We start from the raw sequence: 18,591 nt of genomic DNA, 5'->3' as shown, positions 1-18,591 counted from the left end.
AGTTCCCCTACCCCCAGTAAGTTCATTCCCGTCCCGCGTAGCGATCAAGACACGTTTGATAGAGAAGTCTGCGGCATGGTTACTCCATTGCCCGTCACAGCCACAGATCCTGGCCCCACTCACACAAGCCGTCGATAGCACAGTGCAGCTTTAGCCACAACCCGGACGCCAGTCTGATAAGCTTTACCTTCCAATTCGCCCTCACCAAAACCATTACATTTCATCAACCTTATTCGATATTTGCTCAAATTTCAACACCTGACTTTATTACACGCAAGATATGATCGGAGAAAGTGGCCATTGTCATCAGTGAATACAGCGACTTCACTCTCCGCTGCAAGGACCGCGAATTCAAACTTCCCCAGATGATTGTGTCCCCCAGTCGCCCGTCATCTCCGCGGCGCTCAACGGCGGCTTTGAGGTGCGTGTAAAATCTCACCACTACCAGCTCTCACTAACGCTTTCAGCAGGAAACAACTTCAAAGACCATTACTGTCAATGAGTTCAACGTTCGTGGCTTTTCTCTACAGCGCCGACTACAGACTCGCTCCCCAACCCGAGACAAAGCCTGCTCGACAGTGAGGCTCGAGCTTGAACGCCAGGCACCAACAGTCACTCTAGACTTTGATGAGACAATCAACGACATGGCAATGGCAAATACAGTCACTCTGGGCTTTGCTGAGGCAATCAAGTATCTGACGATCAAGGAAATTCTATGGAGCTTGTCATGTTGTCTTGTTTATTGTTTGAGATTAGTCCTAGAGTCTTTCAGGGCTACGAATACACGGGGCAGGACGTAGTCATTCACAGCGGTCACAATTAACAATCTTGCACATCAAACGTAGTCATCTAGTCTTATATTGACCTTTGCTCTCTATCCCAGTCACAAGCTGCCAAGTAGACTCACCCACCCAGCTGCAGTTGGTTGGGCCACCAGTTCTCGAATCATCACCGAAGCCGGAAGGTCGCCTACTCGGAACTCTCCAATGTCTTCTCATCCTCCAGTTCCTTCTTGAGTCGCATGTCTGCGTTTGGCTTTTCTTGGCGGATCCTACCTTGAGCTTGGGGAGTGGGTTCTTATACTCTTTGCAGACTTTCTCTTGTAGGCGGGGCGTATCGTAGATCCTTTGCATAGTGAACAGCCCTATGTGACGGAAGAACCTCGTGATATGGTGACACCAAGTCGCCAAATCAATAGGATTGACTTTGAAAGGGTCAAAAGGCATGGTGATTGAGGTGGGAGGCATCTTTGATTTGGATTGCCACGACGTGCTGTGGTGTGGCGAATGGATCGAGATGGAGGGACAGAAAGAAAACGGCGTTGAGAGATTCAGGGGGTTGGCATTGTGTCAGCTCTTTGCCCCACCAAGGTGCCTACAAGTGAATGATTTCAGCGGTGACTCACTGACATTCGGACTCTGAACAAAATTCTCTTCTTTTCCAAGGCCATCTCTCTCTCCTTCTTTCAATTTGGCAATTACACCTCCCTTCCTCTTCCTCATCCTTCTTTCGAAAAATGAGCGACAAACAATCTAGCTCGGCCCCAGAGCCTCGCGTCTTGATTGAATGCCCGGATGGGTGTATCATGGTCATAACAGACAAGCCTGAGGTTTTCCAAGCCGTGGTAGCACGAGAATCCCAACCCCCCTACGAAATCATTCCCATTCCATGTACGATTTCCAAACCTGAACCTGAATCTCCTACCACCAGTAAGTCAGATAACCTCCTCATTGGAAGCGATACTAATGGAATACAAGCCGAGCCAACCATCAAGTACCTCGCTTCTCAGCTCGGCCGCGTCATCCAGAAGATGGAGATCCTTGACAAGGAAAAGAAGGAGATCATGGAGAAGATCCGCGCGCGGGGGGGAAACATTCGGATCCCCAAGGACTAGACAGCTGTCTGCAATGCGTCAAGATCGAGGTCGATGACGTTGAGGAATTCGATTTACGAACGGAAAGGAATGGGATGGCATGGTATGGGACCTCGCAATCTATGCAGTGCACTGAGGATTTCGATTCGATTCTGCATTTGCCTTCCCTTAAGCTAAACATAGACTTTTGTATCAAGTTCTCTAAGAAGATCTAAAGAATGACTCACCGCGAGTTGTCAGAGTGTGCCCTCATCAACCAAGTTAAAAGTGTGTACTCGTAATCGCGTACGCCATACATTGAAAATGTTTTCCTGTCGATGCCCCTGTTTGGTTGGACTGCCTTGACCCTTGTTTGGCCAGTGCGTTTGACTCGCGTGCATGGCCCCTTGACAGTGACCATAGACTTTGTCCATGGAAGATCCTCCTTTACCAGGCCGCCTGAGGTCAACTCGCATTAAGCCTTAGCCTTAGCTTGCAGTGCTTGCCGCCTATCAATCTCTCGCTTCTTGACAGTGATTCATAAGCCTTGCCCTGAATCAAAAGCCCTAACCACTCTACCACTCTCCGTATTTGATCTTTCTCTTCGACTTTATTTCTCCTTCTCTTTTCTTTTCTTTTCTTTTCTTTTATTCTACATCACATCAACAAGCCCCGTGTCTGCTTGTTCTCCTGCCTTTTTCGCTCTGCCGTCTATCCATTTGTACACCGTCCCAGACTTCACAATGAGCGCCCAAAACAACGCATCCACTGGTGGCAACAATGTCACTCGTACCTGGTAGAGTACAGAAGATCACATCCTCAATCCAGTCTCGCTAACCTTTAACAGCACCATGGATCCCTTCAACTCTCTACCCCCAGAGATTCGTCTCAAGGTCCTATTTTCTATCACCTCCAAGTTCTCCCTCTCTTCCATTATCCAGGCATCACCGACGATGCTGCGACAGTACCAGACGCAAAGAAATAAAATCCGACTGAACATCATCTCGCTTGACCTTGATGAAGAAATGGTTCAAGATGCCCTAGCAATCATCCAGTTTCCGAGAGAACGAGGTACTCAACAGCACCAGCTGCTCCGTGTTCGAGATCACTTGAAGCGCTGGGTAGACAAGAACTTTGTCAGCCCTCTGACCACGCAGGATGACTATCTGTTCGAAGATCTGGACGACCTCCACAATATGCTGCTTCATTTCATACAGGATTACTGCAGCAAGGCCACAGCTCCTTACATGCCACGAGAGTACATTTGTTTGCAAGGCGTGCAGTCACCATCACCAACAACTCAGCTATACTTCCGTGGCCAACCCATCACCTCGAGCTTCAATCCCGACAGTCTTACCACGATGGAGCTGAAGCGGTTCTTGAGAGCTTTCTTATTGTATGAACTGAACTGCAAAGTCGCCAAGTTCTTGGGCACGTCTTCCAATCCCGGAAGCCCTCTAAACAATCTCCCGAAACGCGCCATTCACCCCTCTGAGGATGAGGCAATCCACTGCGTTCATACCTACGTTCGCTCACTTTATGGTGCCTGTATCGCGCAGCGTGATGATGGATTCCTTCCAAGCGGTCCTGATGGGTCGGCGTTCGAAGCAGGGCTAGCCTTTCCAGACAGCTTCTGCTTCGACCCTGATCTTTATACTGGAGACAGGGGATTACGGGGAAATCATCATGGCGACGTCACGTCTCATCTGGCAAAGCTTGGTTTAAAAACCATCACCCAGCTCACGCGTTACCGCTTTGGATATTCATTGGAGAATGATGAGTTTGACCAAGAGTTTGGCAAGGTTATGAAGTCACTGCCGCACAGAATGGGGCCTTATCAACATGTCGTTACCAGAATCGAATCATCTGATGTCGCTGGCTCACCGATGTACGGCCATCTCTCCACTCCGCTTTCCCAGTCGAACAAAATCCAAGTACAGATCTACCAGCAGAGGGCTTGGGTGTTCTTCGATAATAATCGACTGTACCCTCCAGCAACCCACCAAAGGCCTTGCTTCCCAACTCAGGATTTCCTTTTCCAAGAGTCCGACAGGTTGATCCCCCTCGACGGTGGTTTGTGCCAGTACTCAGAGCTCACCAGGGGCGAACTCCGATCACAGAAATGGCAAGACGAGTATGCTACTACAAAGAGGCAACTGGCATATGAGGACGAGATCCGGGAGTTGCGAGAGGAGAATTGCATTCTCAGAAGCGAACGCAAGCAGGCCAACAGCGGAGATCCAGAATTGTCTGTTCCGGCATTGGAGGATCCTACTGTCCTCCGTGAGGAGGCCAAAAGGCTGACCGAGCAACATATAGCCTGCGATCTAGCGACTGTGGCCAAGTATGTGAGATATACACCACCTGGCACCTATATTTATTGCAGGCAGCCTCCTCGATGCGTTATTATTCCCGCGTCGTTCGACCTTTTCGGAGACAAGACACCTGCTGAGATTGAACTTTTTCTTGACTTGTACTTGGGTGTGGAGAAGAAGAAGGAGACACTCCACCAAGAGGAACCAATAGACTTCTGTTTCGGTATCTATTAATGAGTCTGGGCTGTTGACTTGGTATGCATTCAGATGCTATGATATTTCAATGGACGGATTCCCTTGGGCGCGAGATGCGACACCAGGACTGGCGGCTGGATGGACCCTGGATGGCCTTGAACTTGGCATTGAAGTGTATGATAGACTCGGAAGGTGATGGACAGTAGCCATGCCTTACTCATAATAATGTAAAGTATCCTGTACGGTACTAATATGCTTTGAACTTGTGAAAAATATGGCGACCCAAAAAGAATGACCATGCGTCTCAGGTCTCCATGATTGTGCGAGTCTTTATCCCTGCTCCCTGCTCCCTATCCTGAACATCACACCTGTCTAATCGCATGCCTTGTCCTCGGAAAACACTCTCGTTAATGGTTTTCAGTTATAATCTAGAACGATTTTAGTCAAATGTGCAATCAAAAAGGATATTACATTTGTTATCATCCGTCAAATTGCTCCTCTCAACACAGAGCCGAAACTCATTGGAACTCGACCCGGGCACAGAAACCGCAAAGATGATGGAGCCATACGGCATACATCTAGCACACCCTATAATAATAAGTAGAAATTGCCAAGGTAAACATCATATCTCAGATGTGAAGACAAAACCATGCAGGAGAGACGAACTTACTGGCGTTAAAACTGACTTTCAAATATCTAAATCTCCCCAAATTCCCATTCTTGATTGATCAGCTTCATATTCACAACAGTAGGGAATTTGAGGGCGCGCAGGATTGTGATTTGAAACGACATTTATTGTTTTCTGTGTGATAGTTAGAGACTATCAGACACGGCTTCGTGTTGCGACTACGCGGAGTTCGTCACATAAGTCATAGCACCTTAGATGAGATGAATAGTGAGAAATATCATCAAGTTCCCTTCAATTTATTCACCTATCACCCACGACCCAGTCCAGTCTTCCAATCTGCAGCATTTCCTCCTCGTGTAGTATCTTCCATCGAACCATCCCCGCTTCGTAGTTTCCGCCGGTTGGCCATACCAGAACGCAAGGTGTTGTTTCGTCTATCTTCACCAGTAATATTGACAATTGGGCAAATCGCTGGGCATATGATGTGCTCGTCGGTCAGAGTCTGAGCTTGTGGTCGAAAAAAAAAAGAATGACTACATCTTATTAGCATGCGAAGATGATGATTTGCAACTGGCGTACCTTAAGGAGAGCGTTCAGGTAGAGAGATTAGTACTCCAGGCCGCCTCATTGGCCAGTTGGACATAGAGCAGAGGTGCGGCAGCAGGATGGCTCAGAGCGATCTGATGATGCTTGTTCGAGATCGTACCAAATATCTACAAAGTACGATGAACATACTAAGGCAGGTGCATCGGCTTCGATCAAATGTACTGCGCGACCAGATCATGAGGCATCCATGTCCAGTTCATGGCAACCAGAGAGTCTGGCTCCTTGATGAACTCTGTGCATATGCCATAGAGAACACCACCTCTCTCCACGTCCTTGAAGATGGCATTGGGAAGCGGCAGTACGGTCCTCTGGCTCCTCATCTCAACACTTTTCCCGGTTGAGACGACAGTGTGCTGGAGCAGTTCGTGCCCCTGGACAACAGCGAGACGAGTGGCAATGAGTTGATGCTGGAAGGCGCGCAACAGATGTTGGAATACCTCCCGCATTTGATCATCGCTCAGACTCTCAATCTCATTCTCGACGCCATGAAAAGGGAGTTTGATGTAATTCTCTACAGAATGCAAAGCATTTTGTAGTTGATGATTTGTGGCATGAAAGTGCTGCACAGCGCCTATGGGCGGCTTCAGATAGCCAGTCGCATCCCAGATCGGTTCCCGAGGAGAGGTAATGTCATCAAACTCTTCCCAGTTCAAAGCAATGGCTTTCCACATTCCAAGAACTTGCCAGAGATCTCCATGATCAGAGAGATTTGATCCCCAGCCAAAGGCCGGAATGTCAGATCCGAAATGCCTTCCGGGCTCAATTTCCAGAGTCCAGTCTTTTGACACGGTCAGGACAACAGCCAGCTGTGCTTTGATCCACTGCACCTTGATATCCGACGATCGCAATGCACAGAAATGTGCGATGCGATGGTCGTATCCAAGGGCGCGTAGAATAACTCGGTACCTAGTCTCCTCACTCCCTGTGAAGGCAAGTCTGGCGAGATGTCCATGGATGACACCCTCCTTTCGCAAGAGGCTAGTCACCTGTGCAATGACCGGAGTTGACTTGATGAAGCATCCCACGACTTGCTCAGGATCAATGCCCCAGCTAGACATGCCGTAGACGCCACTGATGAAAGCACCGGCATGATCATTCATGATATGAAGAGGTCTGTAAACAGCCGCATCTTCATTTGCTCTCAGACCCTCGCTTCCAGCATAGATGCGGATGTAAGGGAATGGATGGTTCAATTGGAAGCACCACCATCGCAGGCTATCAAGCTCACTCTGAGTGATCGAGAGCTCAGTCCTGACCACCTGCTTGGTTTCTTCATCAAAGACGGTTCTCATACATCGCTTACCAAGAACGATGTGAACGCGTTCAAAGCCGTATAGAATGTCAGGGATAGGGTGCTCCAAATCTACCTGAATGACGGTGACGGTTCTCCCGAAGCCAGGGGCACAGTTTGCCAGGCTCCAGGACATACTTTCACCGTTTTCTTCGACGTGCTTCAACAGCAGGTACTGGTAACGCACATCGTGCGCCAACTGTAGCCCCTGGAACAGGTCTTCTCTGTTGATCGGAGGCACTACCAGGACGGCGTTCCTCGATTCAGCATTCAGAGGTGACATTCGAGCTTGAATGGTTGAGTATACGTGATCCTCATGTGTCAAGTCGATAGCCGCCTCAGGAATGAGGTTGAATTGAGTTGGGATAGGCAACTCAAAGTGTTCAACAGGCTGTTGAGAGCGAAGGCTGACGAGTTCCGATAGTAGACTGTTCCCAAAGAAGTTTGAGAATGTCAACACACGGATATCGGCGCCATATTTCTCAGCCGTGTCGCAAGCCCACTGGACAAGTCCAGTGAGGGCGAGCGCGCAAGCAGCTGACATCCAAGGGTCCAGTGAAAAGACAATGAACACTCGTTTGGGTAACCATTGGTCACATTTCCACAAGGGCTCACCACCTTCCACCCAGCCAGGGCCTATGGGAGCGTCAGGATCAATGCGACAGTATTCCAAAATGGAACAGAAGTCAGCGTGATCGATTGTCTGATCGCGCATAAGGAGCTTTGGCATGTGTTCAAACTCGAAGGATGAAAAAATGCGTTGCTCCTTGCGCGTCAGAACAAAGACCTGTGTAGAGTCTGTCCTCTTGTGTATAGCCGAGCTCAGTCGGTCCACGATGTTGTATTTCGTAGTGAAATACGCAGGCACCGTCAAATGGCCAAAGCGGACATTTGAGCGGCGCTTTGGGGGGGCGCAGAACCTCTTGATGATACCATCGAGAATTTCGAACGCGTCGTCACTTGTGACATTTCCTTCACTCTCGTAATCGCTTGACATGATGTTGAGGCAGAAGCGAAAGAGGAAAAGTATGTTTGTGGGAGGAAGAAGCTGAGTTTTGAACGTTGAAAGGTTTGTACTGTTGTTGTTATTGTTGTTGTGAGATTCGAAGGCGGTACGAAGCTCGCAGTGCTTACCAGTTGTTGCCGGCCCTGGCTAACGGAAGGGAGCCGCTATGATTTCTTCCTCTTCCCCCCCTTTTACACGAACCAAGTCTGATTCCGGTCACCCTATGCCCTGCGCACTCTGAGAAAGTGGGATAACCCCATCGCCTCTGATGTAAGGTACCGATCCTCTCTCTGTTCAAATCCAACACTTTTCCACACGTGAAAAATGGTGAAGCAAGGCACAGCAACTCATGTCATTCACTATTTACCCTTTAATAATCAATATCATTTTTGTTCTCTATACGCAACTGTGTTACATGACCTCACCGAAACCGCCTCAAGATGGTTATGCTGGACCTTTGTCATTGAATCACGACGTGGTCCTCGTCAGCCTCACATGGTCAGTAAGTCAATCACGACAATGCCTACGATTGGTTGCACAATTATGCCCCCCAAGAAATGCCGTCAAGCATAGTGATTTTATTCATTATGCCTTTCCCATGTAAAAATGCTTCTGACTATAATGGGGTTTGTCCATGCTTGTTGTTCACTGATTTCCGTGTGACTGCAAGTTGAACCCTCTGTATCAGCTTGCACAGATGCTGGAAGGTGTCCCAGTGGCTGAAGAGTATGATTACGGTTCATTGCATTCTTGAGGGCAGTTGCGATGATAGCCTGTGACATACCGAATCAGGACTTCTCTTTGTTCCGAGGAGTCTCGTCTTGATGGGTCACGCCCTTTTGCGTAGGAATGGAATCACTCGATGTGATCATTGTCAACTTTGTGATGTTCTTTGACTCCTTATTTTCAAGTTCGGCAAGGCGTTCTGAGAGTCTACGAAGCTCGCTACGAAGCTCGCTGTCGTGAGCCTTAAGTCTGAGTGGTGCTTGGGCGATGGGCTTGGGGTCTGTCGCAGCCACGTAACCAAGCGCAGCGAAACTGGAGCCTGTAAGTCTAATATAACCTCAGAACAGCAGATGATGAGTTCCAGGACCTTAAGTACGCGACAAAATCACAAGAAGATCTGAAGCACTTATATAAACTCAAAATAACACTCTTACAACTCGAGGCCTCGAGCAATATTGGTGACTGTGGGATGGAAAGACTATCGGGATGTGAGCGAGAGCGACAATGCGACTTTTACATGGCGAGACTGGATTTTCTCCCTCCCTCTGGCAAGCTAGGTACTCAAGAACGTTGCATTGACAGGTCAAACTATCTCGATATACATTCATTTCGTCTTCATGAGAGACCCGGAAACCTGATAAGATTAGTCATAGTTAAGCTGAGTCAAGGAGAAGCTTACTGTTGACAGTCTTCCCGCTTCATTGCCATTCCTTGACTGCTGAGGCTTGCAGAGCGATCTTACACGGGACAAACATCAAAATGTTTTCAAGTGAGAACAAATGACCTTCCATGACCTGCCTGAAGACAAACAGGACCAGATGCCAAACCAAGGCTTGAGTACATATCTGTGACTTGATCACTGCCTGGAGCTCGGGGGTTGGCGACGTGGCGCGGTGAACGTCGCGTCTCTGAGTCGACACCTGAGGCTGTTCCTTTCGGACTGCACGCGTGCCAGCTCCTCTTCCAAACTTGCGACCTTTTCTTGAAGAACTCTCTTTTCATCAAGGACTTTCTCCATCGATTTGTGCGTTTCGATGGCAATGTTCCCCATTTCAGCAGCCACATTCGCTGAATTGACAGCCTGGCGTCGCACTCGCTGTAGGCTCTCAAATAACGAAGCCGGGTACTGGGAATCGCCCTCTTGCGAGACGGGATTGTTGGCAGAGACATCCATCTGTGACTGAGCGGAGTCTGCCATTCCCCGCCGGCGGCGCCAGTCGATGTAATCGTCGGCGGGTTCGTCGTTGGGGTCATTCTGTACAGGACGAGCGGTCCACGGGCAAGCAGGCTTGTCATTCCCAAGATCACCAACTATAAGAGATTAGACCAGCTGCAACGGTATGGGAGAACAACTCACAGTAAATGTCCCAAAGAGCCACGTGCAGCTTGTAATCGAAGTAAGCCACACTGACTGTGGACAACCCATCTCGTTCAAAATCGGCACAGACATTCTCTATTGCAAGTTTGATCGCGAGCTGGTATCTGTCGTAGTTAAAGTGATTGATGGCTCCATCAAATGCCATCATGTACCGGTCACGGGCTTGCGAGTCTCCATGGTCAATCTTGGACACGTCGGGGGTTCGCTGTTCTGACATCTTATTGAGTGGTGAAATGTGATTTAGTGGGATTTGAGAGACTTGGACACTTGGGCGTACTTGAACGATTGATTCTAAATGGCTTTAGTTTGTTGAAGTGACACTGAGAGGAGCCTTTGGAAGATTCTTTGGCGTTGCACGTTGCACTTACGAGCATGGAGCACTGTGTCACTGCAAACCCAGCACAGTGCATTCGCTACAGTAGTAGCTTGGATGGATACTGTGCAGTGAGATGATCTGCACCGCCAGACTAGTCTAGTCCTCCAAGGGTGTCTGTCCAAAATTTGAGCCTCAAACCCTTCCAATTCTCCACTATTCCTCACACCATTCATTCTCGATTCTTTTACTAGTATTCTTTGACTTTCTTAGACCACGACAGTCTCACATACGAGCCTGTTGCTACGTCAGACCCGGTTACTTTACTGTATCCCCTCGACGTCACAGACACACCCCAATGTTGTCGAAATCTAAACATCGGCTGCGACACACGATTGCACACTCCCATTACCAACCTTGCTCCATGGTCTTCTTAGCGCCATGATCGATCGGAAGTTAAAGGAATGCTGTACTTTTATCGCTTGCCAACGTACTGAATGAGCATATCTTCCAGACACTTAGCATCGATCTCGAAAAGGTCTAAGCCCCAACTCCAAGACCTGTGTCCTCCCCCTTCGACTGCTTCTCGATTTTGTCCAATTCGAGACCGCACCTCAATCCTAACGATACAGAGGCAAGTCAATCCAGCTTTGGAGTGTGTTTATGGAGTTTATTCTGACTTGATGCCTCAGAGTCTGCATGTCACTTGTTCCCCGGCTGAGTGAACGTCCAATTGCCGCCCACAACAAGAACATCAACAGTCTCCCTGATCGAACAGTCATTTTTTCGACACTACGCTCCTCCTTCTCTTCAGCCACCTGCCGCCTCTCAAGAATCAAGCGACAGTTCTGGGCCGGAGCCGACAGGGACGTGGTTCCGCCGCAAGTATTCGATCATCAGCATGTGTCAACCGCAGAAGCTCCCAGTCATATACCGTCCATTGCGCGGCGCACGCATCTCCCACTTCATCTCCTGAACACAATCTCACACTTCTTTCTCAACTATCCTATATTCTATCATATATAGTGTACCAGAACCAATAAAAGTACCACCATCTACCAGCTAGTTAAATGATCACCGTTCGGTGAGCTTTGACATCATCCAGTGACTTGGAAGGTCGTCGTTTGACTTACACGGTCTGCTCAATCGCTTCTACATCAGATATGCCAAGTCAGCTTGGAATCAAGGACATTCTGTAGATGCCGCTGAACCTTAAACATGATCAAGTATAAGAGCAGTCGTTGCTAGAGTTGATATTCAAAAGATGTGGCGAGGTTCTCAACCAAGTTAGTGACTACTACCACAGTGTAGATAAAAACAGTCAAGACAAATATTGTCCGTCTCTCACAGTTCATTGGCAGCTTCGGTCTCGCTACTCTGTTATGATCTATATATTATAGAAGTCTTCTATAAAGTGATTCATGTCTACTGTATTTCGTACGCATTAGTCAACTCGACACCGCCTCTTCAAGACACCAGCAACGAGCCATTTCTGTCCCTCACCTGTATCCACCCACGTTCTACTAATCCATGTAACTGTCGTTGGTGTCAAGGAAATCTCGTGATATGGTTTACACATTGATTGGGTCCAGAATATGTGAGAAGCCGTGACATGAGCTCTCACTTTGCTCGTGGTCGTACATATCCATGTCCCTTACACGCTGTGTTGCATCACCGTGGGGCAGCATGACGATAGGTATAGGTATCATTCCAGGATACATCGATTAACTGCGACTAAGAAGGCCCTTTGGATGTGATACCGCCAACTATCAACAGCAAATGCAATCCTATCTGGTTCTGATCTAATCCGGGCCGGACTACTGCGAGGGAGTCGCGCTACGACAGCGCCTTCCAACGGACAGAGTTTACAATCCAAGGCTGGCCAATCATCAGTGATGTCGCGTCTCAAATAGGCAATATGATCATACGCTAAGCCCCAGACATGGACCCTTGCTGATCCACCGTTCCATCGTGAGGTTTTACCGTTGATACTGGCTGCCGCAGGTTACCCTGTTAAATTTAATCGAAGAACATCCACACTTTATTCTAAGCAAGTCTATTACACTGGCAAGCATTTCTACCTTTGGAAGATCCACAAACTTATTCCCATCCATGCCAAAGACAACAGGCTGGTCAGTTGTCGAAAACAGGTGCTTCAGTTACCCACAGCAGAGTACCTTTGACCTTTTTTGCGACTAGTCCTCTCCAATCCACAGCTCCGATTCTCTATATCAAGTGCCACCTTGACAAGAGCCAATCTAATGGTTCTGAGGCGCTTCCGAAGGTAGGAGTGTCCATGATGCTCTCCGACGCGCCATCCGCCCTCTAAAGGTGTTTGCTGGTTGGCAGAGTGTTCTAAAGGTTCGATGCCTGGTTCGCCTCAATCAACTCCCGAAGTTGCGCCTGGATGCTTCCCATGGATTCGTTGTGTCGCTTTTGGCTTTCCTCCATCAGCTTGTATAGACGCTGCTGACCATCTCGCAACTCTCGGTTCTCTCTTCTTAATTCTGAAATTTCTGAAAGTACTCGACTGTTCTGAAGAGACTCGCCAGGGGACGCTGTAGATGGCTGTTGAGGTAGTGCTTCTGAGGTATGAATTTCGTCACGAGCGGATGCCCATAGCGCGGGGGTACTGTCGGACTCAGCCTCCTCCTCGAAATTGTCATCGAATGTACCTCCAGTTTCACTACCGCCGTCACCGCCAGGGCGTAATCGAGAGCTCAGGACAGAACGTTGTCGGGAGACAGTACTCAGTTCGGACTCAGAGGCAGTATCTTCGAACTGAGAATTACTCGGACCAACTGTACCCCGGCTGCCCTCGCCATGAGGAGATATGGAATCGTGTTCTCGACGTGAGATTCTGAGGTATTTGAATACCTGCTTCCAAGAGATCTCAAACACGAGGGAAAGCTACTTTCTTTCCGGTAGACACTGTCCAGAAGCCTCTGCGTTCCAGCCTCCCAAGGCGTCGCCGACACTGTAGTCACACTCGGGCCCCAAAGTCGTAGCATTAATGGCGTCCCTAAGGTGTCTCAAGTCCTCGAGGGTGACTGGCAGAACCGGGTAGCCAAAAAGAATCCGGAAGTTGTTGTCGGGCTCGTCGGCGGGCTCTCCACGAGCAATCTCACCTATCTTCATGAATAGATCAGACCAGATACTGGGTGACACGCCACGTTGAGAAGCGCGCTGCCTTGCGGATTTGTGCATCTCGTGAAGAGAGCTTGGTAGTGGTTGATTGTTTTCGCCGCATATCCGAACTTGTTCTAAGACGGACTCTAGAACTGGACAGGGCTTTTCGAGACTACCGCCCCAGGGACGGCGATCATCAAGGCGATATATGACTGTCCAAGCTAAGGCTTCGGCCAAGAGTTTCGTATTTGCTTCCCAAACCGGATGCCCCATAAGAGCCGTCAGGTCCTCACAGAATGACTTCCAGAAGACCCAGCCATGGCCCGTCCCATTAATGGACGTTGCCTGGTACCGAAGCTGATAGTACAGAGAGAGGAGCACAATAGGCGTTGTCTGGTACAGTCGCAGATATACTTTGAACAGTGTCAATAAATACCCATGTCGCGTCGACTTTGCGAAATCTGGAAGTTTTGCCGTTTGAGCGAACTGATCCCATTCCTCATCGACCGCTTCATCGTCTTCAGGGTCCCATTGACCGTCCATCTCCATCCCCATTGATATACGGTCATGGTAAAAGCCAGCCAAATCGTCGCCTTGACTTCTGGGAAGGGGATTCTCTACCAACATTCTCCGCGCTTGGATTCGGTTGATGGCGTCCTCTGGGATATTGGCGACACGATCTGATTTTGACGGTCGACCTTTATTCTGCTTCCTAGGCTCATCGCGATGTGCGGCCGGGGTGCGTTGCGCGCTCATGGTTGTAACTGCAGTTGCTATGGCTTTACCTCACCGGCGATGGCCGTCTGGGCGGGATTGACAGGCCTACTGGCCGTGGTAGCTCAAGTCCGTGCGGGGAAACTTCGGCCGTTTGGCGCAGCGGTTTTATTCACAAGCCAACTTTACAAAAGACCCAAGGAAGCTGGTCAAGACAAAGGAGACAGAGAGACGAGATGGCTCTTTATCCGCCAAAATTCAAGACTATAGGCCATATATTTCGCAGTAAGAATACTTCAATTACCATGGGCAGCAATTACCAAGCCCTTCCAAGACTGAACAAATTAAGGCAGCAGACTCTGTCTTTATTACCCCGTGGCTTCATACGTTCCCACGCCCCTTTGTAGTACAATCACCACAACCATTCCTCAAATTTACACCATGGTCACTTTTTGAATTGGTGCCAGGACGAGCCTTGCCGGGTCACTCATTCGCGAGATCCCGACAATATCGCTTACTCGCCGTCCTTCATAGGTGCTTCGAATCCTCCTATCGATTCATCTTGGGAGTCCGGGCACCGAACCCCATGATCTTCAATTTCCCAAGCCACTGTAGGCGTCGTCTAACTCAACTTTTCAATAGCCTCTTTAGTCTCAGACAATGACACTGAGTTTGTCTTTAGGCTCTTCTTGGCTATTCTTTTAAAAGTATAGCTATTCTTTTAAAAGTATACTATTTTTATATAAGTATACTATTATTATATAAGTATAGCTGTTCTTTTAAAAATATAGCTATTCTTTTAAAAATATAACTATTCTTTTAGAAGTTGCGGGTAGACTGTCTGCTGCAGCCATCAAGGCAAAGTCTGCTCTTGTTGCTATCCCTTATCACTCTTAACGAAGATATGATTGTAATAGGATTGCTGGAAGTACCGCTCCGGGCCGCCTGGTCATTTCAGTAAATTGGGGTAGCTAGGGAATGAGAAACTCGGGATGTGACACGCTCGCCGGTCACCGACTCGATATCCCTGGTTCTGGGGCACTACAAAGGGGAAAGGTCCGTCTCGCTGCTTGGGATGCTAGATACATACCGTGAAACTAGGCCCTAGATTCAGGACTGAATGCATTGAACAGCCCAGCACGTTTCTTTCAAGGCCCAAGGCCAACAGAGACCAAGATGGGAAAGACTGGGTGGATATTGAGTTCGAGTCCATGAACAAGTCTAGCTTTATCATTGACGAGTTTCATCACGACAGACTGGCAGCGTCGCATTGGATTCTGTGCAGTTTCGAAATGTGCGAAGCTGGCGCATAGGGGAATAAGACGGTACTCATCCTGAAACAGATCAAGGCCGTTCACAGCTCCATGCTCTCACCATCACCTCAGCACAAACCGCGAAGCAACCCAGCATCAACATATTCCCAAGAACGCCTCAACTGTCGTCAAATCCCTTTACTACCGTAACATCTCAAAAGTCATCCACACCGAGCGACAATAGTGCCACATCACAACGGACGATACCTTCAGCGGCTTTCAACCTGGACAAAGCAACATTATGTTAAACCCAAAGTATATTTTCTAGCCTTATGACTGACTCATGAACTCAATACCGCCACCACCTTCCGATTGCCCCCCATCTTGAAGATCCCGGGTGTTTGTGGTGTGTTCATCCTGAAGCGGATGAAAGCCGTCTATCTATGCAGATCGTCTGCGAAGATGTAGCAATGGCTCTTGAACAGAGGTAAGTCCTGCTTTAATCTTTCCATCGCCGCATTCATAGACTTGGAGATGTCGCTACACCACTCTTGAAGCCCTGGGAGTGTAGCCGCAAATATTGGGAGAATTCCTGCCGGTGGAATGCTCTAGAAAGCGATCCGGGCTGCAATAATAAGGGCTTATATGAAGAGGGAGGGAAGAAACTTGATATAATGAAATACAGCAAGTTAAATGTAGATAATCAAAGTGAGTTGATGTGATTCTGATATTTCTTGGGTGTGGTTGACAGGGGAGATAAAATGATTACAGGGGAGTTAGTGGATGAGAGGCCTGAAAGCGGGTGTGGCGGGGTAAAGGGCAGTTTGGATACAACTGCGCTCATTGGCTCTTTTTTCTTCCTCATCTCTGAGGGAGGGCGGCAAATCACGCTCATTGGCTCTTCTTTACCCCCCATCCGTGAGGGAGGGTGGAAAATTACTCTCATGGATGTGTCAAGCGGAGGTCTCGTAGTAGCTTACATCTGGTCCCCGCGCTGACAGAATGAGTAAAACTCAATGGCAACGTCTGTCAAATTGATAAATGGTATCTAAGAATCGGTCTCAACATACGAGGTTTCTCTTTGTGCATCCTTGCTACAGTCATTCTGTTCTTCCGTGTTAACTAACTCCTCTTCTCTCTAGACTGCAGCTGTAATCACAAATCAACAGTCGACTAGTGCTGCCTTCGCCAAAGCTCCTCCCAAAGACTGTCAGTACCGTCTGCATATGAATCTTCGACATCAACATCTCCAGAACTAGTCACCCGGCTGCCCGTGCCTCAAAAGCAAGCGCAGACATTGTATAGCTCGAGACTCTTCAATTTGACGGACAGCGAGCAATCTTCACTAGTTCATAGACAGCAAGATCTTCCCAAGCTTGAGCGCGGCTTATTCTGATTTAACTCCTTCATTATATGCTTCCACTCACGCCCTGTCTACCAAACAGTAATAGGTCTCGTTCCTCAATTGACAAGTGTCCCATATTCAAGGTATCTGCTGGAATCCTTCACTGCTTGTGTGATTCTTGGTGAGACCACTGCTCTGCGGCCAAGCGAACCAAGCCTCTTATCTCACGGCCTTTTCCAGAGACTCCCTGGCGTCATGTTGGACTTGTCAAAACAGGTTTGCGGCGAGCCAGACCGGGAAGCAAAGCCATTGATGGCTCCACCGGTTGTGTCTCTGGTTCACTGCCCTTGTAAAGCCACTCCGATTGTCTGATCCAAAGTGAATAGATGTGAGTTGCAGACCTTGGGTCGCACAAACCCCACCCACTTAGCGTTACTTCAGCTCTCTGCCCACCCAAGTAAAGTTCTTCCTCACAACATCAACCTCCAACGGAAGCGGTAAGCAAAATGTATTCGTTCTTTGTCGTTGAAATTATCTAAACTGCCGCAGATAACAAGATGGATGCGACCGACATCCGGAGTTGCTATGATGTCAACAAAAGCCAAGGCCAGAGAACCACCCTCCTCATCCTTAACGGACGACCTCCCAGCTCGAATGATATCGCCGCTAGCCCTGGTCTCGCCTGCCTCATCGTTGTCTTGAGACGCATCTACGCTCATCTCCTCGGCCACCCCGGGGCTACTACTTTTCTCAACTGGGTGAAGTCATCGGAACAAGAAAATCCCATCCTGCGTGTCGCATGGCACCCATTTGGTGATTATCCAGAGGAGATTGAGCGAGCAACCATGTCCATGAACAACTTGGCCAAAGAGCTCGCTTCCAAGGGCTTCTCACCCGACGAGTCATTCTATACCCTCTGCGAGTCGTCGCTGATGAAGAGAACCTTTTGGGCTCACCAAGGCGTCCGTGTCGTCAGTCCTCCCGCCCAAGCCAACATGGATAGCCAAGACGCGGCTGGCACCTATCTACAAGCAACCTTGCTCGAGTTTCATCCTGCTCAAAAGCCAGGCCAAACTCTGCAAAGCTTTGCCGATGAGTTTTTCGAGGCGACCACCGCCAGACCTCCCATCATCCGCACCCTCTACCACTCTGATCCGAGTCAGCCCATTGATTTCAACAGCCTCCGAAGCTTCGTCCCCCCAGTTCATGGCAACTCTTCTATCGATGGTAGAGAGAAGAAGTATCTACTCCTGGCGGTTGTTCGTCTCAATGACACCAACCACAAAAACGACTACGTCCGTACTTATTCGATCTACGGGCCCAATATGATCGCTGAATATGAGCCTCCATCGTTCATGGCCCATCGATGGTCTGTCAGAGAAGGGCCTGCCAAGTACATGCTCATTCATGGGCTTCACGAGCAAAGAACGAATGGCCAAACAGACTTCGCCAGTTTTCCTGAAATAGTTCCTTACCACGTCTCTCAAGAAGATGCCTCCTTCCTTCGCACTATCGACGATTCCCTCAAACGTGCGGCGCGGGCATCCGAAGCTAAGTCGAAAACGACTGACACCAAACTTGCCGGAGTCTCTCAGCAACCAGAGTACAAGGATCCTCGCATTATCGTCGGTGGGCTTTACAGACCAAAGTTAGCCTGGAACGTCAAGAAGAACTCTCCTGGGTATGGATCGGATCGCCTCTTCAGAGAGTAGTTAGCACTGGGGTTAGCAACACTGAGGGAACTGGGATCAGAGAACATTGCCAGGGTGATTCAAGGAGTGTATGTGTTTTTAGACTATCCATGCTCACTTTTCTAATGCTATAAATGGTGCGTTTCCTA

The 18,591-nt window shown here is 48.7% G+C and overlaps 8 protein-coding genes across 8 annotated transcripts; 4 read left to right on the top strand and 4 right to left on the bottom strand.

Moving 5' to 3' along the window:
* The first annotated feature begins 1,421 nt into the window (after positions 1-1,421).
* Positions 1,422-2,124, top strand: FVEG_06613 (hypothetical protein). Its single transcript, XM_018894996.1, has 2 exons — positions 1,422-1,709; positions 1,758-2,124. Exons 1-2 carry the CDS (start codon positions 1,517-1,519, stop codon positions 1,892-1,894), a joined length of 330 nt encoding a protein of 109 aa, XP_018752178.1. The 5' UTR covers positions 1,422-1,516; the 3' UTR covers positions 1,895-2,124.
* Positions 2,125-2,703: 579 nt separating this feature from the next.
* On the top strand, positions 2,704-4,401 carry FVEG_06612 (hypothetical protein; the record flags this gene model as incomplete). Its single annotated transcript, XM_018894995.1, has 1 exon — positions 2,704-4,401. One exon carries the CDS (start codon positions 2,704-2,706, stop codon positions 4,399-4,401), a length of 1,698 nt encoding a protein of 565 aa, XP_018752177.1.
* A 1,347-nt stretch (positions 4,402-5,748) lies between these two features.
* FVEG_06611 (hypothetical protein) lies at positions 5,749-7,884 on the bottom strand (the record flags this gene model as incomplete). Its single annotated transcript, XM_018894994.1, has 1 exon — positions 5,749-7,884. One exon carries the CDS (start codon positions 7,882-7,884, stop codon positions 5,749-5,751), a length of 2,136 nt encoding a protein of 711 aa, XP_018752176.1.
* A 797-nt stretch (positions 7,885-8,681) lies between these two features.
* FVEG_15901 (hypothetical protein) lies at positions 8,682-9,374 on the bottom strand (the record flags this gene model as incomplete). Its single annotated transcript, XM_018905130.1, has 3 exons — positions 8,682-8,931; positions 9,054-9,081; positions 9,362-9,374. The coding sequence occupies 3 exons, from the start codon at positions 9,372-9,374 to the stop codon at positions 8,682-8,684; spliced, it is 291 nt and encodes a 96-aa protein (XP_018752175.1).
* A 101-nt stretch (positions 9,375-9,475) lies between these two features.
* Positions 9,476-10,214, bottom strand: FVEG_06610 (hypothetical protein; the record flags this gene model as incomplete). The annotated part of the gene is made up of 2 exons (XM_018894993.1): positions 9,476-9,930; positions 9,977-10,214. 2 exons carry the CDS (start codon positions 10,212-10,214, stop codon positions 9,476-9,478), a joined length of 693 nt encoding a protein of 230 aa, XP_018752174.1.
* A 2,451-nt stretch (positions 10,215-12,665) lies between these two features.
* Positions 12,666-14,195, bottom strand: FVEG_06609 (hypothetical protein; the record flags this gene model as incomplete). The annotated part of the gene is made up of 2 exons (XM_018894992.1): positions 12,666-13,170; positions 13,225-14,195. 2 exons carry the CDS (start codon positions 14,193-14,195, stop codon positions 12,666-12,668), a joined length of 1,476 nt encoding a protein of 491 aa, XP_018752173.1.
* Positions 14,196-15,131: 936 nt separating this feature from the next.
* FVEG_06608 (hypothetical protein) lies at positions 15,132-15,650 on the top strand (the record flags this gene model as incomplete). The annotated part of the gene is made up of 3 exons (XM_018894991.1): positions 15,132-15,209; positions 15,287-15,447; positions 15,497-15,650. 3 exons carry the CDS (start codon positions 15,132-15,134, stop codon positions 15,648-15,650), a joined length of 393 nt encoding a protein of 130 aa, XP_018752172.1.
* A 1,658-nt stretch (positions 15,651-17,308) lies between these two features.
* Positions 17,309-18,463, top strand: FVEG_06607 (hypothetical protein; the record flags this gene model as incomplete). Its single annotated transcript, XM_018894990.1, has 1 exon — positions 17,309-18,463. One exon carries the CDS (start codon positions 17,309-17,311, stop codon positions 18,461-18,463), a length of 1,155 nt encoding a protein of 384 aa, XP_018752171.1.
* Between the last annotated feature and the right edge of the window lie 128 nt (positions 18,464-18,591).

The sequence above is a fragment of the Fusarium verticillioides genome, chromosome 7, assembly GCF_000149555.1.
Source record: "Fusarium verticillioides 7600 chromosome 7, whole genome shotgun sequence".
Taxonomy (NCBI): Eukaryota; Fungi; Ascomycota; class Sordariomycetes; order Hypocreales; family Nectriaceae; genus Fusarium; species Fusarium verticillioides.
Note: the sequence above shows the minus strand (reverse complement) of the source record. Positions and strands in the feature narration are given on the sequence as shown.